A 12,746-nucleotide genomic window follows, 5' to 3' on the forward strand; every position below is an offset into this window, starting at 1 on the left:
CATACTACGTTTACCTTTTCAAATTGTTATTTTTTATTAATAATCAGCTTTCTTAACTGTATAATAATAAAGCAATACCAAAATTGGAAACAAATAAATAAAACACAATATCAGCAATATATAGCACACCACATAGGTCTTACATTCAGTCTTATGAATAGTATTTGTCATGACAGACTTAGCCAATAGGGTGCCTTAATTTTATATTGTATTAAACCACTATAACTGTTCTATTACTTATACAGATACACAATCTTAGACCATCCGCTATGCGTATAAATGAGCCATGAGAATTCAAAATTGAGTACTTTGTCAATGAGGGTAGATTGTCATTCACTAAAAAGGGAATGCATTCTATGAGCCATTAGTTTTCCGTTTGACTTATAACTCAGAAAGGCACTGTCATTTTAAACTGAACAACACTCAGTTTATAGATTTTTCTGTGGACCAGATTTCAGTCTGGTATTTAGCTGCAGTCTAGTATGCTTGAGAATACAGGTGGGAATTGGGAGTTGCGGCTTCTGTTCCCAATTCTGCTATTGACCTGCTTTGAGGCATTGGGCAAGTCACTTCACATCTGCACGACTCTGCTAATTCATCTGTACAATGGGGGATAATGATTCCTACACATTTGTAAAGATCTTTGAGAGCTATAGATCTAAAGCACTGCATAATGCAGGATATTATTAAAAATAACATGCTCTAGATTGTTTTATCTCTTGTGTATCCATTACTTCTTCCCCAGAAAGAGCTAATGCTCTTGTGTGTTCTTAAATTGACATATGCTTATATTCATATAGCATAATGCGTACATTCATGGCCCTTGCACAAAAAGTATCTTAGTTTTTTGGTGACCATTGTTTGAAGCATCCCTCTCTAAGGTACTGGGTTTTGCAGGACATTCTGCAATTTGGTGGAATCAGGCTGTCTGTTTTACTTGACCACAAAGGCAGGTAGTGTTCTGCAGATATGCGAGAAACTTCTTCACAGAATACCCTGTGCCCTAGGAGAAAATGCACCGAGTTAAGAGCCAGGAGGCCATGAGTTAAGATATTGCCTTTGTTGACTGCTGTTTATATTCCCATATACTTGAGAGCCCCGTGCTGCCTAAGGGTTACAAGGCAGTCAAATATTAGCCTGCATCATTTTACAAATAAGTTAACAGAGGTTGCATAAGGCCATTTCAGGCAGAGTTGGGAATAGGGACCAGATCTGTAATATGGCAAACCCAAGTCTTATGCACCTAGTTATATTGACTTTTAGATTGAGTGTGCTAAACCTGTAATGTTTTGTTTATGCAATCTCTAATCACTGTGTTACACTCCCCTCTCACATTCAGGGATACAACCCATGATTTCTGATCACTGTTATTCTCCTGCTGTCTAGCAACTTCTTGTGTTACCCACTGGGAAAGTGGGTAGTGTGGCCTCCTGTAGTGGTTGGTCCTCACAGAGGATAAACAACTACTCCTGTCTGTCCAGTGGTAGAGGATCTGAAGGTTCTAGATTTAAACCCTGCTGATAACCCATGTGGGGGGTCTGTTTAATGGCATGATAGAACTTTTTTTTTTTTAATGGTCTGTTCAGTTCTCACACAGCGAGAAACAGGTTTTGTAGTTAAAACAGTACATGATCATCGGTCAGTGATAGTGTGATGCACAGCACAGTACGGATGTCCCACATTGTGGCCATTTGTTCCACATGTTGGTAGGTTTGATGTCTGAGAGGTATGGTTTGAAGAGTGTCAAGTTAAGTAATCCAACTTTTTTTACATCATAACTATTACATGGTGACACTGATCTGTTGTTACCTCCATTTTCTTGTGTGAAGAGACCTGATAACTGTCTTGTGGTAATGCCAGTTGTGAATTATCATTGTCCTTGCAGATGGGTTAAATTCTTCAGCCAACGGAAGTCAATGGTCATTGAGAATTCAATTATAATGAATTCCATACAGAAAAGGCTGTTGTTTGGGGTTTAATAAAATTTTTGTTTTCTTTTTATAGTACAAAATAAATGTAAAAAGTATCAGTGTGATATGTTATTTCTTATAAATTACTATGGCTTACAAAATATATTTATCATTAATTTGAAATTGTATTATGATATTTAAATGAAATAATATATACGTATTGGTTGAGATTTGCAAAGCAGCCTAGAGCATGTATGCACAGTAAAATTAATGGAATATTTGTGTCTAAATCCCCTAGGCTGCTGTGCAAATCTCAACCATTGTATATCATTTGGACTTTTTTTTTAACTTCCTTGATCTGAGAACTGCACAATTCTTCTTTAAGTGCTTGTCCATATAAATGTTCCACTCTTGGTGTGTACTTGTCTCATGCACATGAGATTGAAGTCTTTGGCCACCAGTGTCTTTTGGAGCCACACTTGTGCCCTGAGTGTGTCCTTGTGCTCCTATACCAAGGGCATAAAGGGCAGAGCAGCCCAACTGCTGCTCACTTCCTTTTCACCACTGTGGTTGTGAGATGGAGTTACCCAGTATCCATATCTAGACACATCCCTTAGCTGTTTACTCTTCTCCAGTTTTGTGTAAATATTAGTGTCAGTTTAGGAATAGTTAATTAGAATTAGTTGTACACTGGAACATTTTTGATAAATTTTAGTTTGAAGAAATTTTTATTTTCTTCCCTTACTGGGATCTTCTTCCCAACACTGGGGCTTCAGGGTGTCTAACTCCACGTCCCTTGATTTTAAGTAATATCCTTTCTGCAAGGCAGCAATACCTATACATGATGGTCTCTCCAGATGCCTTTTTTGTTGTTGGGAATCTCATATCCCCAGCATGTGTTCCATCTGTAAATCCTTTTCTAAAAGGATTTTGAAAGCTAGGGAGGCTCATGTATAGCTGTTTTCATTGGATTGTTCTATGCGACCAACTTAAGATCAGGGTACAGCTGACTCCACTGGACAAATTGCATTTCAGTACAGGAGTGCCCCTATGAGCATGGGTTCTTGGAGCTCTTGAGCCCCGTCCTCTAATGCCCCAACTTTGGACTCAGTAGGACAGTTAAATCTAAGTCCTCACAAGGAAAGGAGCATCACTCCTTGGGTAAAGTGAAAGGCAGGTTTCCTATTAAAACCTCCAGTAAAAAGAGGTCCAAGTCACCTCACAGATCCTATTCTCAAGAGATTCCTCAGCCCAAATTGACTACTAGCTGGTACTGGACTTATGGTACCGTATTGGCATGGTACTGGACGGCTGGTACTGTATTGGCATGCTAAATCAGTGGCTACCTTGACACCAAGTAATTCAGCTTTAGCAGCCCCTCCCTTAGACTTTGAATATTAATTTTTCTCATCTTCTGAGTCTCAGCATAGTGGACAGGAATCCCTTACTTTTTTCTCTAGGGCAACTTCTTACAAATTTTATGGGTTGGAAAAGGAATTGAGAGTTTCATTTAGATCCATATCCCATCGGGAGAATAAGCGTAGACCTCCCCGGTATCCTCCTCTGTGGCCCTTGGGTCTCCATCCATATAACATCCTAAAATGGCCCTATTGGAATCCTGGGGGTTCTTATCACCCAAGACGACATACCTATATACCACCACCTACAGGGATATCCTACTCTCGTACTTGTCAGGAACTGCAATCTCTCCATTAACAGCACATGAACCTGGCTTGAGGGAGGGATAGTGGTTTGAGCATTGGCCTGCTAAAACCCAGGGTTGTGAGTTCAATCTTTGAGGGGGCTATTTAGGGATCTGGGGCAAAAAAAATCTGTCTAGGGATTGGTCCTGCTTTGAGCAGGGGGTTGGACTAGATGACCTCCTGAGGTCCCTTCCCAACTCTGATATTCTATGATTCATGGGAAATTTCTGAGGAGAAGCTGCCTCAGACTGGAGATGTAACTGTGTTTGTGGCCATATCATTATCATTCTTAGGTGAAGCAGTGCTCCCCTGTATATTGTCTCAGCTGGATTTATTTCAAATATTTCAAAGATCTACTTAAAAGTGTAGTGGAAGGGTAGCAGATTGACTACAAATTCCTCTAACAGAGGTATGAACATAAGAACGGCCATACTGGGTCAGACCAAAGGTCCATGTAGCCCAATATCCTGTCTACCGACAGTGGCCAATGCCAGGTACCCTAGAGGAAGTGAACCTAACAAGTAATGATCAAGTGATCTCTCTCCTGCCATCCATCTCGACCCTCTGACAAACAGAGTCTAGGGACACCATTCCTTACCCATCGTGGCTAATAGCCATTAGTGGACTTAACCTCCATGAATTTACCCAGTTCTCTTTTAAACACTGTTATAGTCCTACTCTTCACAACCTCCTCAGGTAAGGAGTTCCACAAGCTGACTGTGCGCTGTGTGAAGAAGAACTTCCTTTTATTTGTTTTAAACCTGCTGCCTATTAATTTCATTTGGTGACCCCTAGTTCTTGTATTATGGGAATAAGTAAATAACTTTTCCTTATCTACTTTCTCCACATCACTCATAATTTTATATACCTCTATCATATCCCCCCTTAGTCTCCTCTTTTCCAAGCTGAAAAGTCCTAGCCTCTTTAATCTCTCCTCATATGGGACCCTCTCCAAACCCCTAATCATTTTAGTTGCCCTTCTCTGAACCTTTTCTAGTGCCAGTATATCTTTTTTGAGATGAGGAGACCACATCTGTATGCAATATGCAAGACGTGGGCGTACCATTGATTTATATAAGGGCAATAATATATTCTCCGTCTTATTTTCTATCCCCTTTTTAATGATTCCTAACATCCTGTTTGCTTTTTTGACTGCCTCTGCACACTGTGTGGACATCGTCAGAGAACTATCCACAATGACTCCAAGATCTCTTTCCTGATTTGTTGTAGCTAAATTAGCCCCCATCATATTGTATGTATAGTTGGGGTTATTTTTTCCAATGTGCATTACTTTACATTTATCCACATTAAATTTCATTTGCCATTTTATTGCCCAATCACTTAGTTTTGTGAGATCTTTTTGAAGTTCTTCACAGTCTGCTTTGGTCTTAACTATCTTGAGCAGTTTAGTATCATCTGCAAACTTTGCCACCTCACTTTTTACCCCTTTCTCCAGATCATTTATGAATAAATTGAATAGGATTGGTCCTAGGACTGACCCTTGGGGAACACCACTAGTTACCCCTCTCCATTCTGAGAATTTACCATTAATTCCTACCCTTTGTTCCCTGTCTTTTAACCAGTTCTCCATCCATGAAAGGACCTTCCCTTTTATCCCATGACAACTTAATTTATGTAAGAGCCTTTGGTGAGGGACTTTGTCAAAGGCTTTCTGGAAATCTAAGTACACTATGTCCACTGGATCCCCCTTGTCCATATGTTTGTTGACCCCTTCAAAGAACTCTAATAGATTAGTAAGACACGATTTCCCTTTAGAGAAACCATGTTGACTTTTGCCCAACAATTTATGTTCTTCTATGTGTCTGACAATTTTATTCTTTACTATTGTTTCGACTAATTTGCCCGGTACCGACGTTAGACTTACTGGTCTGTAATTGCCAGGATCACCTCTAGAGCCCTTTTTAAATATTGGCGTTACATTAGCTATCTTCCAGTCGTTGGGTACAGAAGCCGATTTAAAGGACAGGTTACAAACCCTAGTTAATAGTTCCGCAATTTCTCATTTGAGTTCTTTCAGAACTCTTGGGTGAATGCCATCTGGTCCCGGTGACTTGTTAATGTTAAGTTTATCAATTAATTCCAAAACTTCCTCTCGTAACATTTCAATCTGTGACAGTTCCTCAGATATGTCACCTACAAAAGCTGGCTCAGGTTTGGGAATCTCCCTAACATCCTCAACCGTGAAGACTGAAGCAAAGAATTCGTTTAGTTTCTCTGCAATGACTTTATCCTCTTTAAGAGCTCCTTTTCTATCTCTATCATCGAGGAGCCCCACTGGTTGTTTAGCAGGCTTCCTGCTTCTGATGTTCTTAAAGTATGAAAGTCTTCATTCCTTGCAGGCGGCCATCCTTTACTCTCTTGGGTACGCCCATTTGCCCCAAAGAAAAAACAAAGAACACCTTGACAGAGACCTTCATCTGGCAATTTTTCCATCAAAGAGCTTCAGAGCCCCTAATAAAGGACAGTGTCATCAGAGAAAGAGACCTTCTACCTCAGCTATGTTCTCATCTCATATATATATATCTGCACCCAAGCAACCATTTTGATGGGTTGGTCGGGAGTTGCAATTCAGTCAGTTCTCAGGATCTAGACTCTTCCTGTCCCCTATTTGGGAATTCTCTCTACTTCTTTGAGGATGCATGGAGCATAACTAAAACAGATCACTGGGTCCTAGAAATAGTCTCAGTCAGATACTCCATCCAGTTCCATACTGCTCCTACCACTACCTTCCTCCTAATCTTTCTTAAGGGGCTCATCTCAGAAGTGGCTGTTGCATCATTAGATGCTTTCAGTTCTGTCCCTTGGAGCATTAGAAGAAGTTCTGCCTCAGTACCATGGGAAAAGTTTTATTCCATCTAGTTCCTGATACCAAAGTAGGGGAAATAATATCCCATTCTGGATTTGAGGATCCTCAACACCTTCATTTGCTGCTTCAAATTCAGAATGGTAACCCTAGCATCCATAATTCTGACACTTGCGAGATGCTTACTTCTATATCATCATACGTCTGGTGCACAGGAATATATAAGATTCCAGGTAAGACAAAATTATTATTAATACACGGTCGTCTCCTTTGGCCACTCTGCAGTGCTGAGGATATTTACCAAGGTCCTAACAGTTGTCACTGCTTACCTAAGAAGGAAAACTATAATAGTCTATCTGTACCTGGATGATTGGCTTATTTGGGGAAAGTTGCTGGAGCAGGGTGGAAACCACCATATAGCAGATTCTTCATCTCTTCCTTACTCTTGGCCTGAGAATCAACAAAGAAAAGTCCAGATCAACACTACCGCAACTAATAGAATTCATAGATGCAATAATAGACTCTCTAGGACAGCCAGAGCCAATCTTATTCGACAAATTCAACACCAGGGCCAATCTTATTACTCCGATATAGTTTAATCCTCACACTACAGTAGGGACTTGGAAGCATGGCCTCCCGTATTTTCTTCACACAGCATGCCAGACTGCATCTACACTGCATGCAGGGTTGGCTGAGATCAGTATATGTTCTGAACAGGCATCATTTGGTCATGTCGGTCTCTTCTAGACGTCCTGTTGTCACTGAAAAAGTACAAGGACTCCAAAGAGGTGTGCAAGGGAGTACTCTTCTCATTATCCCTTCCAACCAAGATCACAGTGATGGATGCGTCTCTTCTGGGATGGAGAGTGCATGTGAATGATCACCAGGCACAAGGTGTCTGGACTCATGACGAGATTTGACTGGCTGTAAATGAGTTAAGAGCTCAGAGCAATTTACAATGCCTGTGCTGTGTTCCTACTATTCTTTAAGGGCAGGTCAATTCACATTATGAGAGACAACATGACAGCCATGTTGCAAGCAAGCAGGGAGGAGCATGATCAATCCCTATATGTCAGGAAAAAGTTTGACTATGAACCTGGTGTATCCATCACCAGATATCTCTCATGGTGACTCATCTCCTGAGTCTACAAAATGCTCTAGCAGACTTGTTTTTGGTCAGAAAATCAAGGACTCTGATTTATATCACCATCTGGGAACGGGGTCACCCAGCAATAGGTCTGTTTGTGGTGCATAAGAACAGGAAATGTCTTATTTTCTGCTCCAAGGAAGTCAATGTCCAGGGTCCCTTAAAATGTATTTCTCATTCCTTAGTTTGTAAATCTCATGTATCCTTTTCTTCCAAACCATCCCCCTGCCCTGCCCCGATCCCCAAAGTACTTGGGGAGATCAGATCAGACCAGACAGGATGTTGCCAGATTCATCATGATTGTTCCCAGCTGATACCCGGAGTTAGTGCAGTTTGATACCCGGAGTTAGTGCAGTTGTCTGTTTATCCTCCAGAGATTCTTTCCCTTCTGCCAGACCTGATAGCTCAAAACCAGGGAAATGTCCTTCACCTAAACCCAGTCTCCCTACATCTTTTGGCCTGGCTGCTGGCTGAATATCAGGCATAGAGAGATCATGTTCCTTGGATGTACAGAACATTTTAATCCATAGTAGAAAGGACTCCACCAGACAGACCTACACTGCTAAATGGAAAAGATTTTCAATCTGATTTGAGCAAAGGCAGCTGCACCCTATTGTTATTCAGATCCCTGTCATTATTAGACCTACTTACTCTTGCTAACAGACTCTGGTTTGGCCATTAGCTTTATTATGCTGCATTTAGCAGTAATTTCTGCACATCACTCACCTGTCAAAAACTTCACAGTGTTTTCCCATCCTATTATGACAAAATTTTTACAAGGTCTCACTAGGGTTTTTCCACCAGAAAGAAATCTTCTTCCCAACTTGGGATTTTACCAGGGATTAAAGTGGCCCCAATTTGAACACATGACATCCTGTTCTCTATTGCATTTATCTATGAAGACCTCTTTTTTGGTTTCAATTACATCAGCCAGATGGATCAGGGAGATACAGGCTCTTATGGTGGATCCACCTCGTACTATATTTCACCCAGATAAAGTGTTGTTTAAAACCCATCCCAAATTCCTGCCTAAGTAGTTACAGACTTGAATATAAATCAAATAATCCATTTTCTGTCATTTTTTCCTAAGTCATATCCTAGTAAGGGAAAAGATCGGCTACATATTCTAGATGTTCAAAGAGCCCTAGCCTTCTGTTTACAAAGGATGAAATCTTTCAGGGCTTCCCCGTGATTATTTGTGGCATCTGCTGAAAGAAAAAAGGGTCAGCCAGTAGCCAGCAAAGGGTCAGCCAGGATGGGTTTAGGGTTGCATCAAGGCTTGTTATGACATAACTTGTCTAGATCCTATAGCTTAGACTAGGTTGCATTCTACTAGAGTTCACTTCCTTGCACAGTGTACCCATTTCAGACAGCTGCAAGGCAGCCAGTTGGAGTCTGATTAATACTTTTACAAAACACTCTTCCACTGGAAAGGCATCGAGGTACGATGCTTCTTTTGCAGACCTGTATTGCAACCTCTCTTTAACTATACTATGAGAACCCACCTCCTTAGATCAGGTCACTGCTTGTGAGTCACCAAGAGTGGGATGGACATAAATATATGGACAAGCTCTCAAAGAAGAAAGAATAGTTGCTTACCGTACAATAACTGAAGTTCTTTGAGATGTGTTGTCCATATATGTATTTTCCACAGTCCTCCCTTCTTCCCTAGTACTAGAGAGTCCTATAATATCTGGATTTTGTGGTAGCGAAGGAACTAAGTGGTGGTTGGGCCACTCCACCCCTTATGCTGTCGATACAGGAGCACAAGGACGCTTGGCGCATGACAGCTCCAATGGATGTGCTGACCAAAAGACTCCCAAATCAAGTGCCTGAGGCACATATGCACCAAGAGTCAAATATATATAGAGAGAACACATTTTGAACAACTCCAGTTACTGTAGGATAAGAAACATTTCTGTTTTCTGTGCCTCTTTCCCTCCCTAGTCCTTTTCTGGCCTATTTAGACTGAAAGCTCTTTTGGGCAAGAACTGTTTTTACTGTGTGTTTGTCCAGTAGGGTCTCAATCTTGTCTGGAATTGTTAGGTTTTATTGTAATACAAATAAATACTTTCTGTTATGTTATAAATTATTTTCATAAGTGTGATGGTCAGTCTAATACATGCCCATGTTTATATTTGATGAAAAGCAGTGTTGTGGAAAAATGACCACGCGTTGTGTTTGGATCAGAATCGCCTGAGGCCTTTTTATTTTCATGCATGCATGGGGGGTACTAGTGAACTAGCAATCCCCCTGATTACAGAATTTTGCACAGTTTATATAGCATAAAACCACAATTATGTAATACATACTTTCTTATCAGCATTATTGCCATATTTGGAATACACTCTCCATAAAAGGAATATAGCTTAGCAAGCTTTCCTGTTTTTCACAGTCTGCCTTATTGCGGTTTCTAAGCATTCCTGTTTTTCACAGTCTATCCTACTGCGATTTCTAGACTTCCCCCAAAACCGTTAATGCAGCATTGTGAATCATAGGCCTTATAATTATAGATAGTTCTGCTTTTATACTTTTCCTCTATTCTGCCTCTAAAAACCTTTCACCTACAATAGACTTAACTAATGTGCAGGTCTGAACCAAAGTTCAGGCCCGAGCCAACTAAAGTTTAGGCCCTAGCAAACTTTTTCCTCCACAGCAGAAACAAAAATAAATTGGATTAAAATATTTAAATTATAGTATTTGGCATTTATTAGATTGCCACGTGTAATGTGAATATCTAGTTAGAATCAAAGGTTGAAATATAATGTAGAATTAATGTTTTGTTTCCATAGCAATTCTTCCCAAAGAAACTCCCAATGTCTCAATCGGTGCCTCAGATTTATATCCAGGTTAAGGAGTTTATCTATGCAAGCCTTAAATTTTCAGAGTCACTTCACCGCAGGTAAGCATTGATAAAGTGGTATATATACATTATCTTGGCATGTGCGTGTTTTTGTTTCATAATTGGAAGTTAATGAGCTATACATATAATGTGATCAAATGTAGCATGTGTATATCATATGTGTACGATAGTTTTGCACAGAAAACTGTCTACAATTTTAGTATAATGTTAGACAATATTTACTGGTTTGAATTGTATGGAGGTTTTCTTCTTTTAAAAAATCATGCAGTAGTTGAAAAAAGTAACCCGGAACTGGATAGTTCAGCAAAAGCTCTTTGTTTTGCTAATGCAGATTGGTTTTGCTGGTACACCTACCTCGATAGAACGCTGTCCTTGGGAGCCAAAAAAACTTACCGTGTTGTAGGTGAAACCACGTTATATTGAACTTGCTTTGATCTGCCGAAGGGCGCAGCCCCCGCCCCCGGAGCACTGCTTTACTGCGTTATATCCGAATTTGTGTTCTATCGGGTCGCGTTATAACGAGGTAGAGGTGTATCTACAATATAGCTGTAGAAATTTTACTCTGAGAGGGTCAATGAAAATAGAGAAAACTTAAATAGAGTGCAAGAAGAAAAGGGAAAATGACATACAGATGAATATTTATCATTTGTAAAAGTTTTGTTCTAGTTAATTCATGGAAGTCCTATGGCCTGTGTTATACAGGAGGTCAGACTAGATGAACACAGTGGTCCTTCTGGTTTTATAATCAATGAATCTCTGAGCGTATGTCTACACTACGAAATTAGATCGAATTAATAGAAGCCGGTTTTATAGAAATCGGTTGTATACAGCCGATTGTGTGTGTCCCCACATAAAATGCTCTAAGTGCATTAGTTCGGCGGACCGCGTCCACAGTACCGAGGCTAGCGTCGACTTCTGGCGCATTGCACTATGGGTAGCTATCCCACAGTTTCCGCAGTCTCCGCCGCCCATTGGAATTATGGGTTGAGATCCCAATGCCCGGATGATGCAAAACAGTGCTGCGGGGGGTTCTGGGTACATGTCGTCAGGCCCCTCCCCCTATGTCACAGCAACGGCAGACAATAGATTCGCGCCTTTTTACCTGGGTTACCTGTGCAGACAACATACCACGGCAAGCATGGAGCCCGCTCAGCTCAGCTCACCGTCACCATATGTCATCTAGGTGCCGGCAGACGTGGGACTGCATTGCTACACAGCAGCAGCAGCTAACTGCCTTTTGGCGGTAGACGGTGCAGCATGACTAGTAGCCTTCATTGGCGATCTGGGTGCGGGCAGCTGTGGGGCTGGCAGCCGTAGGGCTGCATTGCACCAGCCCCTTGCCTTTTGGTAGAAGATGGTTTATTACGACTGGTATCCGTCGTCGTCGTACTGCAGTGGCTGTCGATCATGGGCACCTGGGCAGACAATGATGGTTATCAGTCGTAGTATGCCATTTTCTGCCAAGTGCCCAGTATTGTCTGCTAAGCACCCAGAAGAGGCCGATGGTGATCTGGGTGCTGGCAGACATGGGGCTGGCAGACGTGGGGCTAGATTGCTACACAGCAGCAACCCCTTGCCTTTTGGGCAGTAGATAGTATATTACGCCTGGTATCCATCGTTGTCATACTGCAGTGGGTATCAGATGGTGCAATAGACCTGAAGGCTTACTGCCAAGCGCCCAGTATTTGCTGCCAAGCACCCAGAAAATGCCAAGGGCTATCAGTCATGCTGCACCGTCGTCTTAAGATGTAAAAAATAGATTTATTCTGTATTCATTTGCTTCCCCCCTCCCTCCCTCCTGTTAAACCCTGGCTTTTGAGTTCAATCTTTGGGGGGGGGGGGCATTCTGTGTGACAGTTGTTTGTGTTTCTCCCTGATGCAAAGCCACCTTTCTTGATTTTAATTCCCTGTACCTGTACGCCATGTCGTCACTCGCCCCTCCCTCCCTCCCCTGGTCCGTCAGATACTACTTTCGCGCCTTTTTTCAGACCAGACGCCATAGCTAGCACTGGGATCATGGAGCCCGCTCAGATCACCGCGGCAATTATGAGCACTATGAACACCACGCGCATTGTCCTGGAGTATATGCAGAGCCAGGACATGCCAAAGCAAAACCAGGACCAGGCGAGGAGGAGGCGATTGCAGCGCTTCGACGAGAGTGATGAGGAAATGGACATGGACCTAGACCTCTCACAAGGCACAGGCCCCAGCAATGTGGAAATCATGGTGTTCCTGGGGCAGGTTGATGCCGTGGAACGCCGATTCTGGGCCCGGGAAACAAGCACAGACTGGTGGGACC

The 12,746-nt window shown here is 41.8% G+C and overlaps 1 protein-coding gene across 2 annotated transcripts in view; it reads left to right on the forward strand.

The window, feature by feature from the left end:
* Positions 1-12,746, forward strand: part of EXOC6 (exocyst complex component 6) — a 185,393-nt gene that overhangs the window by 76,962 nt on the left and 95,685 nt on the right. For both annotated transcript variants that reach the window (XM_024192625.3, XM_026650928.2), the window contains exon 15: positions 10,377-10,486. In XM_024192625.3, coding sequence (XP_024048393.1) covers positions 10,377-10,486 — 110 coding nt within the window. The remainder of the gene's footprint in view (positions 1-10,376; positions 10,487-12,746) is intronic.

Source organism: Terrapene carolina, unplaced genomic scaffold (genome assembly GCF_002925995.2).
Source record: "Terrapene carolina triunguis isolate 2854851 unplaced genomic scaffold, T_m_triunguis-2.0 Scaffold95, whole genome shotgun sequence".
NCBI classification, from domain to species: domain Eukaryota; kingdom Metazoa; phylum Chordata; order Testudines; family Emydidae; genus Terrapene; species Terrapene triunguis.